The following is a 19,920-nucleotide window of genomic DNA, read 5'->3' on the forward strand; positions in this document are numbered from 1 at the left end:
CGATTCTATTGTCCTTTGAGACAGACAGATGTATCATCATTATTTTATATGTATATATACATACACACACACTGTATGTACCTAAGACTTTTGCACAGTACTGTATATGTCACCATATACAAGTCTGAGATTCAATTTTTTGTGGGCATACTCGATAAATCCAATAACCATAACAGAACCAATGAAAGACCACACCAGTGGGGCAGACAACCAGTGTGCAAAACCAAACAAGCTGAACAAATGCAAAAAGAAAGAAAAAAAAAGAAATCATCATAATAAATAAATATACAATAAATATTGCAAGCATGAGATGAAGAGTCCTTGAAAGTGAGTCCATAGGTTGTGGGAACAGTTCAGTGATGGGGTGAGTGAAGTTACCCCCTCTGGTTCAGGAGCCCGATAGGTGAGAGGTAGTAACTGTTCCTGAACCTAGCGGTACGAGTCCTGAGGTACTTTCCTTATGGAAACAGCAAGAAAAAAGCGTGACCTGGATGGTGGGGGTACCTGATGATGGATGGATATTGCTTTCCTGTGACAATGCTCCTCAGAGATGGAGGGGAAGGATTTATGTGTGATGGCCTGGGCTGTTTCCACTATTTTTTTGCGGGATTTGCCATTCAAGGGCATCGGTGTTTCCACACCGGCCTGTGACGATACACTTGCCTCCGATGAGGACGGGCTCGCGGACTTCTAGTCTCCTTCTCCTGAAGTCAATAATCATTTCCTTGGTCTTGCTGATATTGAGTAAGACGTTGTTGTTGTGGCACCAATCAGACCTCCTATTTGCTGATTTGTCGCCGCCTTTGATTCAGCCTATGACATTGGTGTCGTCAGCAAAGTGAAATATAGTATTGGAGCTGTGTTTAGCCACACAGTCATAAGTGTAAAGCGAGTAGAGCAGGGGACTAAGCACACAGCCTTTTGGTACAAGTTGCTTCTCAAGCAAGAATTGATATGTTTCGTCAACAACCTCTCAAAACATTTCATCACTGTAGATAGGTTGGGTGAGTGGGCAAATTCATGGCAGATGCAATTTAATGTGGATAAATGTGAGGTTATCCACTTTGGTGGCAAGAACAGGAAAACAGATTATTATCTGAATGGTGGCCGATTAGGAAAAGGGGAGGTGCAACGAGACCTGGGTGTCATTATACACCAGTCATTGAAAGTGGGCATGCAGGTACAGCAGGCGGTGAAAAAGGCAAATGGTATGCTGGCATTTATAGCGAGAGGATTCGAGTACAGGAGCAGGAAGGTACTACTGCAGTTGTACAAGGCCTTGGTGAGACCACACCTGGAGTATTGTGTGCAGTTTTGGTCCCCTAATCTGAGGAAAGACATCCTTGCCATAGAGGGAGTACAAAGAAGGTTCACCAGATTGATTCCTGGGATGGCAGGACTTTCATATGATGAAAGACTGGATGAACTAGGCTTATACTTGTTGGAATTTAGAAGATTGAGGGGGGATCTTATTGAAACATATAAAATCCTAAAGGGATTGGACAGGCTAGATGCAGGAAGATTGTTCCCGATGTTGGGGAAGTCCAAAACAAGGGGTCACAGTTTGAGGAGAAAGGGGAAGCCTTTTAGGACCGAGATAAGGAAAAACTTCTTCACACAGAGAGTGGTGATCTGTGGAATTCTCTGCTACAGGAAACAGTTGAGGCCAGTTCATTGGCTATATTTAAGAGGGAGTTAGATATGGCCCTTGTGGCTACAGGGATCAGGGGGTATGGAGGGAAGGCTGGTGCAGGGTTCTGAGTTGGAAGATCAGCCATGATCATACTGAATGGCGGTGCAGGCTCGAAGGGCCGAATGGCCTACTCCTGCACCTATTTTCTATGTTTCTATGCCAATGAACGACAGCCACTGAGGCAGGTTACCATATTCTTAGGCACTAGTGTCATTGAAGGCTGCCTGAAGCAGGTGGCTACCTCAGACTGCTGCCAGGAGAGGTTAACCATCTCAGTGAACACCCCAGACAGGTGATCGACACAAGACTTTACTACTCAGCCAGCTACCCCATCTGGGCTGGACGTGTTTTGTGGGTTCACCCCCCACTCCCCAGCCCCCGAAGGCTGCTTGCACTTTAGCCTCAGAGACTGAAAACTCAGGGTCATCAGGGGCTGTGGGAGCTTGTGAAGTTTCCTCCATGTTTCACCGATCAAAGCAAACACAGAAGGCATTGAGCTCATTTGGAAGTGAAGCCCTGTTGTCACCTATGTCACTTGATTTCACTTTTTCTAAGAGGTGATAGCATTCAAGCCCTGCCACAACTGCCAATCATCCTTTATTAATTCAAGTTTAGTCCAGAATTCCGACTCCACCCATGAAATGGCTTTCCATAGATTGAACATGGACCACTTGCAACTTTCTTGGTCCCCAGACTTGAATGCCTCTGATCTGGCCCTCAGCAGATTGTGAATCTTATGGTTCATCCAGGGCTTCTGGTTGGGGAAGGCTGAATTTTGTATGATCTTAGTCGTTTATTCTAATTTTAGTTATAATTATTTCAAAGATTAAAATGTGTAAATCGTTTTTAAGTTTTCCAGATAGAACCAAAAATTGCCTTTGAACATACGACACAAGTTAGGATGAAATACCAACTAGTGGTGATTGGGATGTGGGCAACTTGAGATTTCATCAGAATGCAGCACCATCTAGTGAAACAATTATCCCTTGGAACACTGAACCTGGGAATGGACAGTACTCTATTTCAAAATGAATGTGCTATGGTAAGTTTTATGACTTACAAGAAAATCTTGTGGGAAATAGCTAATCTTCTGGAAAGAATCTCAGAGGAAAAAAGTAGGCTATCTAAAAGAAACTACAAGTATTAATACAGAAAATGTTGGGCACACAGCAGGCTTGGCAGCATCAGTGGGGTTAAAAAAACCCCACAGTTAATGTTTCAGGTCTGGACCCTTCATCAAAATTGGGGAAGTCAATTAGCTTTCGCACCACACAAGGTGCTGGAGGAACTTAGTGGGTCAGACAACATCAATGGAGAGATATGGCCAGTTGACATTTTATATTGAGACCCTTGATCCGGACTCCAATGATCCAGCATCTACTGTCTCATGGCTCCACTTAGTATTAGGTCACACAGAAGGTAGCATTTGGGTTATTTAAAGTAGATAGAACAAATGCATTATCATTGATAGGGTAAAACCAGATGAGTAAATGCTCAAATTATGTCACCAGGTTCGGATATGGCCCAAGTGTGGGGTGAGAGACACTGAAGCAGGTCGACATTTCACAGACTTTTATGCGAATAGTCTTAAAGGGAAAAGAAAACAATAAACACTAGGCCAAACAGGGCCGTTAACTAAGCTCTTGAATGGAAAATGAAGCCTACACTGCGGCTGAAAAGAACAACTAAGAATAAAACGAATACCGCTAATCTAAAGGGTCAGTTGACTTGACAGTCCAATTTCTCAGGCAAGGCCGAATGCAAACAGGCAGTGAAACATTACTGTGCTGTGTCCTAGTCTCAACAAATACTATAACAGAATTAAATACTATCACAATGAAATAATTAGCTGACACATGCATATTCACGAGCGCAATTGCCGTATCTGCTGCACTGGTTGTGACAAATTATGCTCTTCTTCTGTGTAATATAAGACATAGGAGCAGAATTAGGCCATTTGGCCCATTAAGTCAGCTCTGCCATTCAATCATGGCTGATATTTTTTTCCCCTCCTCAGCCCCACTCCCCAGCCTTCTCCCCGTAACCTTTGATGCCGTGTCCGATCAAGAACCTATCAAGCTTTGCCTTAAATACACCCAACAACATGGCCTCCACAACTGCCTGTGGTAACAAATTCACCACTCCCTAGCTAAAGAAGTTTCTCCACATCTCTATTTTAAATGGACACACCTCTTTCCTGAGGCTGTGCCCTCTTGTCCAAGACTCACGCACCATGGGAAACGTCCTTACCACATCTACTCTGTCTAGGCATTTCAGCATTCAAAAGGTTTCAATAAGATTCCCCTCAACCTTCTGAATTCCAGCGAGTACAGACCCAGAGCCGCCAAACATTCGTCATATGATAACCCTTTCATTCCTGGAATCATCCTTGTGGACCTCCTCTGAACCCTCTCCAATGCCAGCACATCTTTTCTTAGATGAGGGGCCCAAAACTGTTCACAATACTCAAGGTAGGGTCTCGCTCGTGCCTTATAAAGCCTCAGCATCATATCTTGCTCTTGTATTCTAGACCTCTTGAAATGAATATTAACATGACATTTGCCAATGTAATACGTTGTTAATGTTAAGACTGTGGGGGAAGTTCAGCAGGGCAGACTATACAATTAGATGAAAAGCTAACCAACAATGAAAGCAAGCAGAAATGATCAGTTGTGACACAGAAAGAAAGATTGATTTACCTAAAGTTGGAGAATTTAATACTATGTCCCAAATGTTGCAGTATGTCAAATGTTGTTTCTCAACATTACTTTTGGCCTCATGGTAACAGTAAAGGAGGCCGCAGACATAAATGTAAGAGTAGGAGTGAAATGAAGAATTGAAGTTACAAGTAACTAGCTCAGGGTCACTCCTGCAGAATGAACACAAGTGCTCTGCAAAGCAATCACAAAATTTGTGTTTGGTTTCTCCAATATAAACAAATAGACTAAATTAGAACGTAGGACATAGAAAACCTACAGCACAATACAGGCCCTTCAGCCCACAAAGCTGTGCCAAACATGTCCTTACCTTAGAACTACCTAGGCTTTACCCATAGCCCTCTATTTTTCTAAGCTCCATGTCACCATCCAAGAGTCTCTTCAAAGACCCTGTCATTTCTGCTGGCAGCCCATTCCATGCACTCACCACTCTCTGTGTAAAAAACTTGCCCCTGACATCTCCTCTGTACCAAGCACCTAAAAGCTGTGCCCTCTCGTGCTAGCCATTTCAGTCCTGGGAAAAAGCCTCTGACTATCCACATGATCAATGCCTCTCATTATCTTGTACACCTCTATCAGGTCACCCCTCATCCTCCATCGCTCCAAGAAGAAAAGGCCAAGATCACTCAACCTATTCTCATAAGGCATGCTCCCCAATCCAGCCAACATCCTCGTAAATCTCCTCTGCACCCTTTCTATGGTTTCCACGTCCTTCTTGGAGTGAGGCGTCAAGGATTGAGCACAATACTCCAAGTGGGGTCTGACCAGGGTCCTATATAGCTGCAACATTACCTCTCAGCTCTTAAACTCAATTCCACGATTGATGAAGGCCAATGCACCGTATGCCTTCTTAACCACAGAGTCAACCTGCGCAGCAACTTTGAGTGTCCTATGGACTCGGACTCCAAGATCCCTCTGATCCTCCACACTGCCAAGAGTCTTACCATTAATACTATATTCTGCCATCATATTTGACCTACCAAAATGAACCACCTCACACTTACCTGGGTTGAACTCCATCTGCCACTCCCTAGCCCAGTTTTGCATCCTGTCAATGTCCCGCTGTAACCTCTGACAGCCCTCCACACTATGACAACACCCCACCCTTTGTGTCATCAGCAAATTTACTAACCCATCCCTCCACTTCCTCATCCAGGTCATTTATAAAAATCATGAAGAGGAAGGGTCCCAGAACAGATCCCTGAGGCACACCACAGTTCACCTGCCTCCATGCAGAATATGACCCGTCTACAACCACTCTTTGCCTTCTGTGGGCAAGTCAGTTCTGGATCTACAAAGCAATGTCCCCTGCCTCCTTACATTCTCAATAAGCCTTGCATGGGGTACCTTATCTAATGCCTTGCTAAAATCCATATACACTACATCTACGGCTCTACCTTCATCAATGTGTTTCATCACAAACTGAAAAATTCAATCAGGCTCGTAAGGCACGACCTGCCTTTGACAAAGCCATGCTGACTATTCCTAATCATATTATGCCTCTCCAAATGCTCATAAACCCTGCCTCTCAGGATCTTCTCCATTAACTTACCAACCACTGAAGTAAGACTCACTGGCCTATAATTTCCTGGGCTATCTCTACTCCCTTTCCTGAATAAGGGAACAACATCCGCAACCCTCCAATCCTCCAGAACCTCTATCTCTGATCAATAGCGCCATGCCCCCACCTCTTTTGCCTCCCTCCCTATCCTTTCTGGAACATCTAAAGCCAGGCACTTGAAGTAGCCATTCCTGCCCCTGCACCATCCAAGTCTCTGTAATGACCATAACATCATAGCTTCAAGTGCTGATCCATTAGAAGGGCAAGTCATTCACTGCTTCATCTGGAAAGATTTTGTGTCCTGAGGATGGGAAAGGAAGAAATTAAAGGACAGGTACTTACAGTGGACTGAAAAGCTTGAGCATGTAGATATTAAGGAAGAGGATGTGCTGGAGCTTTTGGAAAGCATCAAGTTGGATAAGTCACCAGGACCGGATAAGATGTACCCCAGACTACTGTGGATGGCGATGGAGATTGCTGAGCCTCTGGCGATGATCTTTGTATGATCAATGGGGATGGGAGAGGTTCCGGAGGATTGGAGGGTTGCGGATGTTGTTCCCTTATTCAGGAAAGGGAGTAGAGATAGCCCAGGAAATTATAGACCAGTGAGTCTTACTTCAGTGGTTGGTAAGTTGATGGAGAAGATCCTGAGAGGCAGTATTTATGAACATTTGGAGAGGCATAATATGATTAGGAATAGTCAGCATGGCTTTGCCAAAGGCCATTTTTTGAGGATGTGACTAAACACATTGATGAAGTTAGAGCCGTAGATGTTGATGTACATGGATTTTAGCAAGGCATTTGATAAGGTACCCCATACAAGGCTTACTGAGAAAATAATGAGGCATGGGATCCAAGGGGACCTTGCCTTGTGGATTGAGAACTGGCTTGCCCACAGAAGGCAAAAACAATAGACAATAGGTGCAGGAGTAGTCCATTCAGCCCTTCGAGCCAGCACCGCTATTCACTGGGATCATGGCTGATCATCCACAATCAGTACCCTGTTCCTTCCTTCTCCCCATATCCCTTGACTCCGCTATCTTTGAGAGCTCTATCTAACTCTTTCATCCAGAGAATTGGCCTCCACTGCCTTCTGAGGCAGAACATTCCACAGAACCACAACCCTCTGTGTGAAAAGATTTTTCCTCAAGAGTGGTTGTAGATGGGTCATATTCTGCAAGGTGGTCGGTGACCAGTGGTGTGCCTCAGGGATCTGTTCTGGGACCCTTACTCCACATGCAATGGCTGGTGTGGTGGAAGGGAAGGACCAAAAGAAGTCTGTTCTTGCTCTGTCAAGGAGAAGCAATGATGAGGAAGGACAGAGTTGTGGGAAAGAAATAGAATGTAGTAGAGTTGAAGTCATAACTCAGGAAGAAATTTCTGTGGCAGTTGCACAAAATCTCATCAACACGCACAATTGTATTCTAAGGCGTGCTTGGTGTTTTTTTTAAACAGTACTAGTACAGATCTCAGCAATTGCAATTCTTCCCATCATGTTTAAATATTAAACATTCAGTGATTGTCAAGGCATAAAGTTGTAGTCAAAGTTTCCTTTGGATTCACATCCTAGACAGTTTAAGTTGTCACAATTTCCAGTGTCTGTGTAATAAGGCAATGCAAATGATCAATCAGAAATGGACACTTTATTCTAGATGAGAATGAGCTTAACCTTAGCCCAGAGATTTGTACACTGAGAACAAAGAAACTGGCATCAGCACACAGCACTGAATGTTTTTGTATGGTTAATTCCTTTTCAGTCCTGGCTTCTAACCCAGAATCAGACCAAGCATCCAGTCAGTATGGTTGCACTGAGTTAAATATAACACAGCAGAGAAAACTTGAGTCTATTGCACTTACGATCAGTTACCATTCTTGCGTAAAACTGCCCAATGCAGATGATACTGAGCTGAGGTCCTGTTTGTGCTTTCATGCATATATGAAATATCTTGTGATGATGTACTGCAATCTCCCGAGTGACTTTCCTATTTCTAGAAGTTAATCATTCAACCAACATTCACATTGCTATTTACAGATATATACAAACCTCGCGCTGCAACTCATTCACACTACTTCACACTAGAGTAAACCGCTGGGTAATCAACATGGGATTTCAAATGAACAGCACTTTATTTGGTTTGGACAACTTTAATAAATAAGCAAGTGGCGGTTAGTTATGTTATATGCTTTACTTAAATTTTCAACAATAAACATGTGAAGCACGACATCAGTTGAAAGTGTGATGTATTTAACATTACTTATTCTGATATGAAAGGAGACAAAATTGTACTTTTAAAGAAACATGCATTTTACATTTTGTCAAGTAAAGAAACCTGCACTTATATAAGGTCTTTCACAATCTCGGAATGCTGCAGTTTTTCTAGAAAGAAGCATTTTTGTGGATAAATGTAGGAACCACAGCAGCCATTTTGCACACAGTAAGCAGAAATGTGATGATTATCAAGTAATCTGTTTCAGTGACATAGATAAAGGTAGAAGCCAGGACACCAAGGATAATTCATCTCCTCATTTTGAAGTAATCCTATGAGACCCTCTATTCACATGCAAAACAAGATGATAAGCAGAGTTAGAATCTGCATTGAGAGTAATAAGGCTTACAATGCTCACTGTTTTAATGGAGAAACTACATGTGCAATTATTAAATAGGAACTCAAGAGTCTGCACTAACTGCTTATCTACACAATGCATTGTTGCTGGGTTTTCCAGTGTAATCAGAAATTTTATATCATCTTTAAATGTTTGCCAACAAAAATAGACACTGTTGACTAAGATGTAAGTCTTAAATTGCACTCTAAGTCATAATTACTATTTACTCCATTACTTTTAGGTGAACTCTCATTTCTTCAGCCACTAATTTTGCAATTCTATTCTTCTGACTTTTTAAATATAATTTAGCAGCTATCTTAGTCTAATGTCCAAAGTCAAAGTAAATTTTAATCAAAATATGCATATGTAACCATATACTAACTTGAGATTCATTTTCTTGCAGGTATTCACAGGAAAGTAAATACAATAGAATTTATGAAAAACAATGCATAAAGACTGACAAACAACTAACTGAAGATGTGTTCAGAAGCATCAGTAGATGTGTGTACACAGCTTACACCCTGAGTTCATCAGTGACAACCACGAAAAGAGTGGTGACGACTGGAGAGTCAGTGACAGCCCGGAGAGACGGCAACTGGGGCAGAACGGGCTGGCAACCCAATCTGCGTCCTCTGAGAGGAGGACCCCCACAAAAGCTACAATGAATCTAAGGGAAGATACCCCCAGGGGTGCCCGAGAGGGGGGGAGGATGAGCACCCCAGTCGGATGGACACAACAACATCAGACCCAGGCAATGAACAAACGACGATGAGGAAGCAGTGTGCATGTGGCAAAATCTGCAAGAACGATCGCTGCTTGAAGATCCACCAAGCGAGGATGAAGTGTTTGGCGGGAGCAGGAGCAGCACAACGTGCAGGTATCCAACCTGGTGAGATGAAGGAGGGGCCAGGCCCGGAGTCACCCCATAGTGCCCGGAACCTCCAAGAGTTGCAAACTAATCCCTCGAACATGAAGTCTAACAGGAGGTGGATCAAATGGCCTGCAGCTAACATGACTTCACTGTGGAAGCAGTTTGATGACGATGTTAACCAAATTCTGGAGGCAACGGCGAAGGGAGGGGTTGACAGGAAGCTGCAAACCATGACAACAATTCAGCAGGCTGGATGGAGAGCGAGGTGTCTCCCAGGGGAGGTTGGTTGTAGGGGATTCGTAGCCCGTTCCTTAGTTAGAGCCTTCAGCAGTTTGGGCATCGAGGGAGAGAGGAAGAGGAGAGCCATTCGCAGTACCACCGATGTGGCAGAGAGGGCCTCAAGATGGCTGTGGCTCAAAAGAGGGGAGCCATGGAGTCATAAGTAGCTAGCCATCTGGACACAAGCTGGGGTCTGATCAGCCCCGGCTGGGTCACCAGGAGGAGGTGGTATGATGTTGAAAGACCCGAAACACCCGATGATTCCAGGAACATCACTGAAGATTTGTCCAGAAGCATCAATAGATGTATCTACACAGCAGTAACAAATGGACTATAGAAAAATATATATATATTTGAATAATATTGACAACATGAGTTGCATAGTCTGTAGGTTGTGGAATCAGAGTCCATGTCCTAATCATTATGCTTTCTGCAAAATGTTTAAAGTGAGTTAAAAATTAGTTACCTGTGCAAGTTCCCAAAGTTACTGAATGCCTGAAGCTCAGTGCAGCATAGGACAAGACCTTCCTGCTGTAAACCGCAAAGCTCCTGCCAACTGGCTATTCCCATTTGTCAGTCCATGGCCTTCTCTACTGCCACAATGAGGCCACACTCAGTTTGGAGGTACAATACCTCATATTCTGTCTGGATAGTCTCCAACCTGATGGCATGAATATCAATTTCTCATACTTATGGTAATTGCCTCACCCTTCACCATTCCTGTTTCTCTCTCTTACCTTATCTCCTTACCTGCCCATCATCTCCCTCTGGTGCTCCTCCCCTTCCCTTTCTTCCATGGTTTTCTGTCCTCTCCTATCAGGTTCGCCCTTCTCCAGTCCTTGATTTTTTTCACCAATCAAGTTCCCAGCTCTTCACTTCAAATCCAAGCAACACACATATAATGTGGAGGAACCCAGCAGGCCAGGCAGCACCTAGGGAAAGGGTACAGTTGACGTTTCAGGCTGAGACCCTTCGTTAGGACTGGAGAGAAAAAGCTGAGGAGATTTAAAAGGTGGGGGAGGTGAGAGAGAAACAGAAGGTGACAGGTGAAACCTGGAGGGGGAGGGATGAAGTAAAGAGCTGGGAGGTTGATTGGTGAAAGAGACAGAAGACCATGTAAGAAAAAAAAGGGGGAGGAGCACCAGAGGGAGGTGATAGGCAGGCAAGTAGATAAGGTGAGAGATGGAAAAGGGGTTGGGAAATGGTAAAGGAGAAGGAGGGAGGGGTGGGGCATTCCCAGAAGTTTGAGAAATCGATCTTCATGCCATCGGGTTGGAGGCTACCCAAATGGATTATAAAGTGTTGTTACTCCAAGCATGACGTCATCATGACAATTCCAACATGGGAAAACACAAATTTTCATTTTCATCGAAACCAAATAAAGGGAAGGGAAAGTCAACAAATCACAGAAATCACAGAGGATTGCAGGTCTGGAGGAAATTAGAGAATGCAGGCATAATAAAGTCATACAAAAATCTCAACATAAAGTATAAAATACTGTACTCAAGACTTACTTCTCACCCCACAGCAGTCTCCTGCCCTTGAAATGAATGGAGTCAGTACCAGGTTTAATTTGGCCCAGACTCACCAACAAACTTCTCAACGTAACCTGTGAGATACTGCAGGAAGCTGGTACTCTGCTTCACATAGAATCTAGAAAATAGCTGCAATTACAGCAAGAGGTTTGGGTCTTCTTCAATGCTATGAGTAGCCCTCAGAGGTTTTATCAGATTGGACTTCTGTGTACTATTGTTATATTTGTATTGAAAGGTGGAATAAACACTGACACCAATTGAGGGAAATGGCAATCTACAGTATTTTAATGAGATTCAACTGATACCTGGAGCATTGTGGTGATGTGAATGGATCTTCCTAAAAATTGAATCAACAGGAACCAATTATCAGTGGCTGTTATTCATAGTACATAATCACATCAAGTTTTGATTAATTTAACTTTTTTGATAATGTTTCAGTGAAGAGTCTTTTGTAAGCTAATTTTGGAGAGTGGGACTGTAGCAATATCAAGTTGTGTGCAGAGATAACACCAGCTTTCATTATGTCCATCTGATACTAATGTCAAAGGTTCAAAGGTGCATTTATTATCAAAGTATGTATCCAGTATAGAACTCTCAAATTCATCTAATGCAGATAGCTGCAAAACAAAGAAAACCATGGAGGTTTTATCAGGCATAATGTACTTGTGTATTTATTTTTCTTTTTTTTTCACAATCTACTGGGAAAGTCTCAAAGATCGACTGGTTGGCGACCACTATCTTAAAGAGAAGCCAAATAAGCAACGGAAGGAAAAAGATAAAGAATGTGGTTAAATGAAGAGAAGGGAGAGGCTTACTTGGAACATGCACAGACCTGTTAGGCACATAAGCCTGTTATGTGTTACCAGTATGTTGATAATATAAACCATCACGAAGACTTGACAGTTAAGAGACAGATCTGTGAAAAGACTATGCCAAAGACAGGGCACAAGTAGGAATAAAATGGAGGCACAGTAATTTAAAATGTCACTGACCATGCAGACCAAGAGGATGTTTCCAATAGTGCAAGAGTTTAAGACCAGAGAGCACAGCCTCAGAAGTCAAGGATATCCCTTTAGAAAAGAGGTGAGGAGGAATTGTTTTAGCCTGAAGGTGAATTTGTGCAATTCGTTGCTACAGATAGCTGCTGAGGCCAAGTCATTGGAGGATATTTAAACATGATAGGTTCTTGATTAGTAAGTGTCAATTATTACAGGGAAAAGGCAGGAGAATGGGTTTGAGAGAAATAAATCAGCCATGATAAAATGGTAGAGCAGACGTGATGGGCTGAATGGCCTAATTCTGCTCACATGTCCTAAAGTCTTATTGTAAAAGAGAACAAGTGTCCTGAGAATAGACACTCACTGCCTTCACCCAGAACTCAAGATACAAAACACCCTCTGTTCGTCATTCACAACAATCAAGTATGAGGAGCTGGAAATTTTGGATTTCAAGACCAAGAAATTGATTTTTAAAAAAGTAAAAACAGAATAATGACAAATTGCAAAATAAGAAGTTTTATAAATAAAAAAAGAAAATAAATAGTAACACAAAAAAGACTGGAGGAAATCAGCAAGTCAGACAGTATCTATAGAAGTGAACAAGCAGTCGATACTTTTTGCTGAGACCCTTCATCAGAACAGTGAAGGCAGGGAGAAGATGCCAGAATAAAAAGTTGGGGGAGGGAAAAGAGGTCAGCTGGAAGGTGAAAGGTCAAGGGCTGGAGAGGAAGGAATCTGATAGGTACACTGCTGGGTTTCAGTGTCTGTATTTTTGGCTTCTGTTATTAGTTCTTCCATGGTTTCCCTTGCCAGGTCTAGGCAGATTGAGGAAAACAGCAGTGACATCAAAAGAAACCATGATTTTGTCTTCTATCTACATGTCTTTTATCTTGTTTAAGAATTATTGTGTACTCTTGATGGAATGTTGGGAGCCACGTACCAGGTGCTTTTTCTATGTTGTTCTTGATCGTGATACAATGGGACATCCGGCTTGTGAACTTTAGGTAGTCCGTACAATTGAGATATTGGCATCATCTGCTTTCATTTGGAAGCAGTCTTGTTTGATAATTTCTACCAACAAATGGGAAAGCATAGATGTATTAGGGATTGTCAGCATGGTTTGGTGGAAGGGACATCAGGTCAAAAAACTTGCATTTTTATTAATGATAAAGCATCGCAGCCTGATACAGTGCCTCTAATGCACGGGATCTTATGAGGATGCAGACGGCTGTAGACTCAATCAGTGCCATTATGTACACAACCCAGCCCATCATTAAGGTGGCAGCATCATTAAAGAGCCCCACCATTCAGGACCTGCTGTTGTTGCATTCAGGGAGAAGGCACAGGAGCCTGAAGACCCATAATGAAGGTTTTAAGAGCAGCATGTCATCTTCTGCCATCAGATTTCAAAATGGTCCATGAACACTACCTCATTGTTTGGCTTTAGTCATTTACTTGTTATCAACTATAGCTCAGCAATTAATACCATCATTCCTACAATCCTGATTGAGAATTTGCAGAACCCAAGTCTCTGTACCTCCTTCTGCAACTGGATCCTCAACTTCCTAACCAGAAGACCACAGTCTGTGCAGATTGGTGATAACATCCTTCTCGCTGGCGATCAACACTGACACACCTCAGGGGTGTGTGCTTAGCCCACTGCTCTACTCTCTGTATGCACATGACTGTGTGGCTAGGCATAGCTCAAATACCATCTACAAATTTGCTGATGATACAACCATTGTTGGTAGAATCTCAGATAGAGGTGATGAAGGCGTACAGGAGTGAGATATGCCAACTAGAGGTGTGGTGCCACAGCAACAACCCCGCATTCAAAGTCATTAAGGCAAAAGAGCTGATTGTGGACATCAGGAATGGCAACACAAAGGAACACATACCAATCCTCAGAGGGAGGTGGGGGGGGGAAGAGGAAGGAAGGAGAGAGAAAGCTACTGCACAGGACCGAAAGCTACAGAGGATTGTAAATCTAGTCAGCTCCATCTTGGGTACTAACCTACAAAGTACCCAGAACATCTTTAGGGAGCAGTGTCTCAGAAAGGTAGCATCCATTATTAAGGACCTTCAGCACCGAGGGTATGCCCTTTTCTCACTGTTACCATCAGGAAGAAGCTTGAAAGGAATACATTCAGCAATTCAGGAACAGCTTCTTTCCCTCTGCCATCCAATTCCTAAATGGACATTGAATCTTTGGACACTACCTCACTTTAAATATACTATTTATTTTTCCACATTTTTAATCTATTCAATATGTATAATGTAATTGATTTACTTGTTTATTTTTGTTTTATTATTTCTCTTCTATATTATGTATTGCATTGAACACATCGCAGTGATAATAAACCAGATTGTGATTCACTTTTGTCTTGCACTATTCTGCGGCCACACAATAACAAATTTCCTGTCAGTGAATGACTGATGGGCAGGGTGATGGATGGCACACTAGATTGGTTTGACCTCAGGAGACAGTGCAAGTCTATGATCAAGATTACAGCTGAGATTTAGTTTAGCACAATGTGGGCTTAAGGACCTGCCCATGTTCTAAATCCATAGGTCTCTGGAAGCAGCAACAAAACTAGACAGGCTGGTAATGGCAATACAGTGCAACACAAACTTGCATCCATCAGAAGTCTCAGCAGTACAAAATTGGTTAAATGACTTCTGCCACCTCCAACGGGATCCCACCACTAAGCACATCTTTTCCTCCCCACCTCTCTCTGCATTCCGCAGGGATCGCTCCCTACGCAACTCCCTTGTCCATTCGTCCCCCCATCCCATCCCTCCCCACCAATCTCCCTCCTGGCACTTATCCGTGTAAGCGGAACAAGTGCTACACATGCTCTTACACTTCCTCCCTTACCACCATTCAGGGCCCCAGACAGTCCTTCCAGGTGAGGCGAAACTTCACATGGGAGTCAGCTGGGGTGATATACTGCATCCGGTGCGGCCTTTTATATATTGGCAAGACCCGACACAGACTGGGAGACCGCTTTGCTGAACATCTATGCTCTGTCCACCAGAGAAAGCAGGATCTCCCAGTGGCCACACATTTTAATTCCACATCCCATTCCCATTCTGACATGTCTATCTACAGCCTCCTCTGCTGTAAAGATGAAGCCACACTCAGGTTGGAGGAACACCTTATATTCTGTTTGGGTAGCCTCCAACCTGATGGCACGAACACTGACTTCTCTATCTTCCGCTAATACCCCACCTCCCCCTCGATTATTTATTTATATACACACATTCTTTCTCGCTCTCCTTGATAGCAGGCAGATAAAGTTCCACAAATGGTTGGTGGAATTTCCCACTGCCAAAAAGATAACAAGAATGAACAGGTCTTCGTAGCATCTGTAGACCAGTGGAGAGGTGGGGTACATCTAATTGATAATTTTGAGCAAAAAGTTTAACATTAATAATAGATTTAAATCAGTGAAGCCTGCACCACAAACTGGAAATGCAAATATCTTGAGTAGATAGAGAACCTAATGGAGCAGGTGGGGGAGAAATAAAGGTAACCAGTTCAGTAAAAACAGGCACAGAAGGAAACAAAAGTGTTTCATGGATGTTTCCTGGACCATTATTGTAATTGCCATCTTAATTTACAGGGCCACACAATAAAACCTTGTGTATAATTTTAGTTCCCTTGACCAAAGGAGGCATCTGAGAGGCAGATTTCATGCTCCTGGTTTTTTTTCTATCACCCATTAAAAATTTCACAGCAGATTCAAACTTCGCCCCCACTTCATGTTACTTCGATGTTATCTGGTCATTAACTAAGAGCCATCTTAAACAACCACATCTGGTCACTGGTTTCAAATGGGCAAACATTTTATCTAGTACCTGTTTCAGATGTCCAAGTCATTTTCCCTTGTGTTGCTCTGTGGATTTTGCAGGGATCAGAGGAATGGCCTAGACCCCAGTTTGTCACATGTCACGCTAATTCAATAGCACAAAGCAAAAATCAAAAACCATAAAGAATGGCTGTAGAAATTCTAGTTTTATGTAAACAGGAAAATCTTTATTCTGAACCAGCAGTGTACATTTATTCAAAGGTCTTCATAGGTTGAACAATTCGTCTTGCCGGTGTACTGCAGATTTTGATGTCAGTTAAGGTACAGAATTCTACATTAGAACACATCCTAGTTGAAACAGGATGGGCTGATCACGTAACAAAGGTTGCTTAACGGTTATCAAAAAACTAATTCGAATTTTCAGTAAATTTTTTTAAACGAGCAAAAGCCCTTAAACATTTTATTACAGGTTTACGAACAACATGAAGAAGGCACTCGAGGAATTGCTTGTGCAAGCCAACTCTAAAGAAACTTGAATAAACCATTAACAGCTTTTGAACTCCAAAACAAAATTCACAAAACGAACCACGTGCGGCGATGCAAAAGAGGGCCGCCACGATTCAATAACAGAAACAATAACAATTTCATTCAATTGCAAACCAGAAAACTCAATAAAAGTCCAAGAAACGAGAACATAGAACTTCATAAAAATTGGAACTTAAATTTGGTAACAAAACAGCATAAAATTCATGAAAGGGCAGGAGCCTCACAGCCTCTCGTCCATGAGAGGTCCCGAGAAAGGTCTTATTGGACTCAAAGCTTTTTAAAAGTCCATTTCTCTTACGAGTCCTCCAGCCGGTGCACGTCCTCCAGTCCGCTACGGGGCGCCCTAATAATCCTGCGACTGCTGCGAGCTCTTCTTGCTGCTGGACTTGCTTCCGCCGCTACTCCCGGCTGTGGAAGGGCCCGAACTCGACTTCTTAGGCAGCAGGACGGCCTGTATATTAGGAAGCACGCCGCCTTGGGCGATGGTGACACCGCCCAGCAGCTTGTTGAGCTCCTCATCATTGCGGATGGCGAGCTGCAGGTGGCGGGGGATGATGCGCGACTTCTTGTTGTCGCGGGCCGCGTTTCCCGCCAGCTCCAGGATTTCGGCGGTCAGGTACTCGAGCACAGCCGCCAGGTAAACAGGGGCGCCAGCCCCCACTCGATCGGCATAGTTCCCCTTGCGTAGCAGCCGGTGCACTCGACCGACTGGAAACTGCAGTCCAGCCCGGGATGATCGTGTTTTAGCTTTAGCCCGGACTTTCCCGCCACTGCTTTTGCCTCTTCCCGACATATTCTGCTCCCCTTCAATAACCTGTAAAATGGCGATGGACGGTTGGCGGGTCTGCTTATTTATAGTCATCCCGCCCGTCTACGTCAAGGTCCCGCCCCCAAACCGTTCGCCCATTGGAGAATCGGACCCATCCCACTCTTCTATTGGTGATCTATCAGATCAATCAGAATAATCAGTGGGCCGGCCAGAATTTGTTCGCGCGCCATTCTCCGTTTGGCTGTGATTGGGCAAACCTCTCAGTCATAGACCAATGATTAATGTTCCCGCCTCAAAACATGATTTAAATTTTTTGCCATGGTAAAGGCGCGCTAATTAAAGCGGGTTTACAGTGAAGCCAGCGCAAAAATATTTGTTTTTAAACGTACGTGTATTTTAATTGCGTTATATTCAATTGTAATATCTGCCCTTTTTAATCGAAAAGAAAATGAAGAACTCTTGGCCAACGAGGCCCAGCACCCAAAATTAAACATAGCGTGTACTTTCTGCAATTTTTTGTTAAACGTTTGTAAGATCCAGAGAGATCAACATTGTGCAATGAGAAGTGCCTCAAAGAATGAACGGGAGATAACCGCGAGAACCCCGCGCGCAAGCGGCAGCGAACAACGATCCCCCTCCCCCCACCCACACCTGCAGAAAAAGCAGAACATTCCAGGTCGCTCAACGAACTAAACCGTCTTTCCTGACGCAGTTATAATATTCAACATACACGCCGTGGATGTTATTTCCTGCAACTCGACCAAGTTGCAATTATAAAATATTATTTATAAATTATTAATTATTATTTTATAATTGCAACTTGGATATTATATTATAACTGCGTCAGTGGGGGGAGGGGGATCGTTGTTCGCTGCCGCTTGCGCGCGGGGTTTTGCGGTTATCTCCCGTTCATTCTTTGAGGCACTTCTCTGTTTTCGTGTATGTTTGCAAAGAAAAAGCATTTCAGAATGTATATTGCATACATTACTCTGACATTAAATTCGACTTTTGAACCTTAATTGCGCGATTTTGCGGGCTCTCCTCTTGTTTAACGGGAAAGCACTTGGTTCCAATTCAGTGTCACCTTTCCAACAACAATACACCCTGGGTTTCGGCGAGGAGGGGCAGTGCAAACTCTCAGCGCTGTTTCTCTTTCGATAACACAAGCCCTCTGTTAACAGATAACACGCTCTTTCTTCCTGTTATATGAGAAACATTTCCTCCCGCAAATCATTTTTTCTTCCCTGTGTGTAGTCGGGCCTGAGCATGTCCTTCTGTGCCAAAACCATTATCAACCACAAATTAGGCTACCCGTAATGTGGGAGTATTTTATCCTGTCTCCATATGCGTTCATTGTAACAAAAATGTTGTTTTCTCGCACATTTCCCGCGCTCAGTCTTCTCATTTCTCAAGTCTAATGAATAAGTTCCCCATCTGCCATATTTACTCCCCCCCCCCACAGATGCCACCTGGCCAGCATTTTCCATTTATTTCAAAGTACAAAGTAAATTTATTATCAAAATATACATACAGTATGTCACCATATTCAAACCTGAGATTCATTGTCTTGTGGGTATTCACAGTAAATATGAATAAACTAAAAGCACAAACAAAATAATAAATAAATAAGCAATAAATACCTAGAACATGAGATGAAGAGTCCTTCAAAGTGAGTCTATTGATTGTGGAAACATTTCAGTGATGGGGTGAGTGAAGTTATCCCCTCTGGTTCAAGTGGCTGATGATTGAGGGGTGATAACTGTTCCTGTACCTGGTGGTTTTGATTATTATACACACACACACACACACACATATGTCTAGTCTGTCAGGCATTACCAACTCCTTACACAGGCCTGGTAGCTCAAGCCTTCTTTGCTGATCCAGTGTGAGATGAGGTGCTAGGTGCTTCTTGCAGAAACATAGCTTCAGGACCACATCCCATATACTATCAAACTTCAGGCTATGTCACTCAGGGATCTGTGCTAATATTATTTTGTGACTGTATGTGCTCGATCGTAACTATATGTGCTGTGTGTGACAGGTATAGTGAGAGGGACAGAGGGAGAAAAAGGAGAGTGAGAGAAAGAATGTGTGTATATAAATAAATAACAGATAGGGTACGAGGGGGAGGTGGGGCACTAGCATAAGTTTGAGACAGCTTTTGATATAGCTGAGATTATCGCCTCCTTCCAGCTGGGTGGCATTTGTGCCTTTCTTAGAGCCCAGTTCAGTGTCGGGAGTAAAACAGGAACTAACTCATTTCTAAATTATTTATACCACTCTGCCGTATATCCATCTCTCTCCAGCATTTTGTGTGTGTTGTTCAGGATTGCTAGCATCTGCAGAATCTCTTGTGTATATTGTTTCACTACCAATGTCCCACCCTCCCCAGTTTGTACTTTGCTTTCTCCAATCACATCACCACCATTTTCACTTTGCACCTCTGTACTAGTTTAAAATCTATTATTGATTCCTCCAGCTTTTATGAGAGGTCAGCTCTGGTTAACTCGATTTCTTTCTCCACAGATGCTGCCT

General features: G+C 43.1%; 1 protein-coding gene across 1 annotated transcript; it reads right to left on the bottom strand.

The window, feature by feature from the left end:
* Positions 1 to 16,275: 16,275 nt before the first annotated feature.
* Positions 16,276 to 17,478, bottom strand: LOC134341028 (late histone H2A.2.2-like). Its single transcript, XM_063038753.1, has one exon. It carries the CDS (start codon positions 17,476 to 17,478, stop codon positions 16,960 to 16,962), a length of 519 nt encoding a protein of 172 aa, XP_062894823.1. The 3' UTR covers positions 16,276 to 16,959.
* Positions 17,479 to 19,920: the final 2,442 nt, after the last annotated feature.

This window comes from Mobula hypostoma, chromosome X2 (assembly GCF_963921235.1).
Source record: "Mobula hypostoma chromosome X2, sMobHyp1.1, whole genome shotgun sequence".
NCBI classification, from domain to species: domain Eukaryota; kingdom Metazoa; phylum Chordata; class Chondrichthyes; order Myliobatiformes; family Myliobatidae; genus Mobula; species Mobula hypostoma.

Excerpts from the sequence above, each read along its gene's own strand:
- LOC134341028 (XM_063038753.1), bottom strand. The coding sequence starts at position 17,478 with ATGACTATAAATAAGCAGACCCGCCAACCGTCCATCGCCATTTTACAG.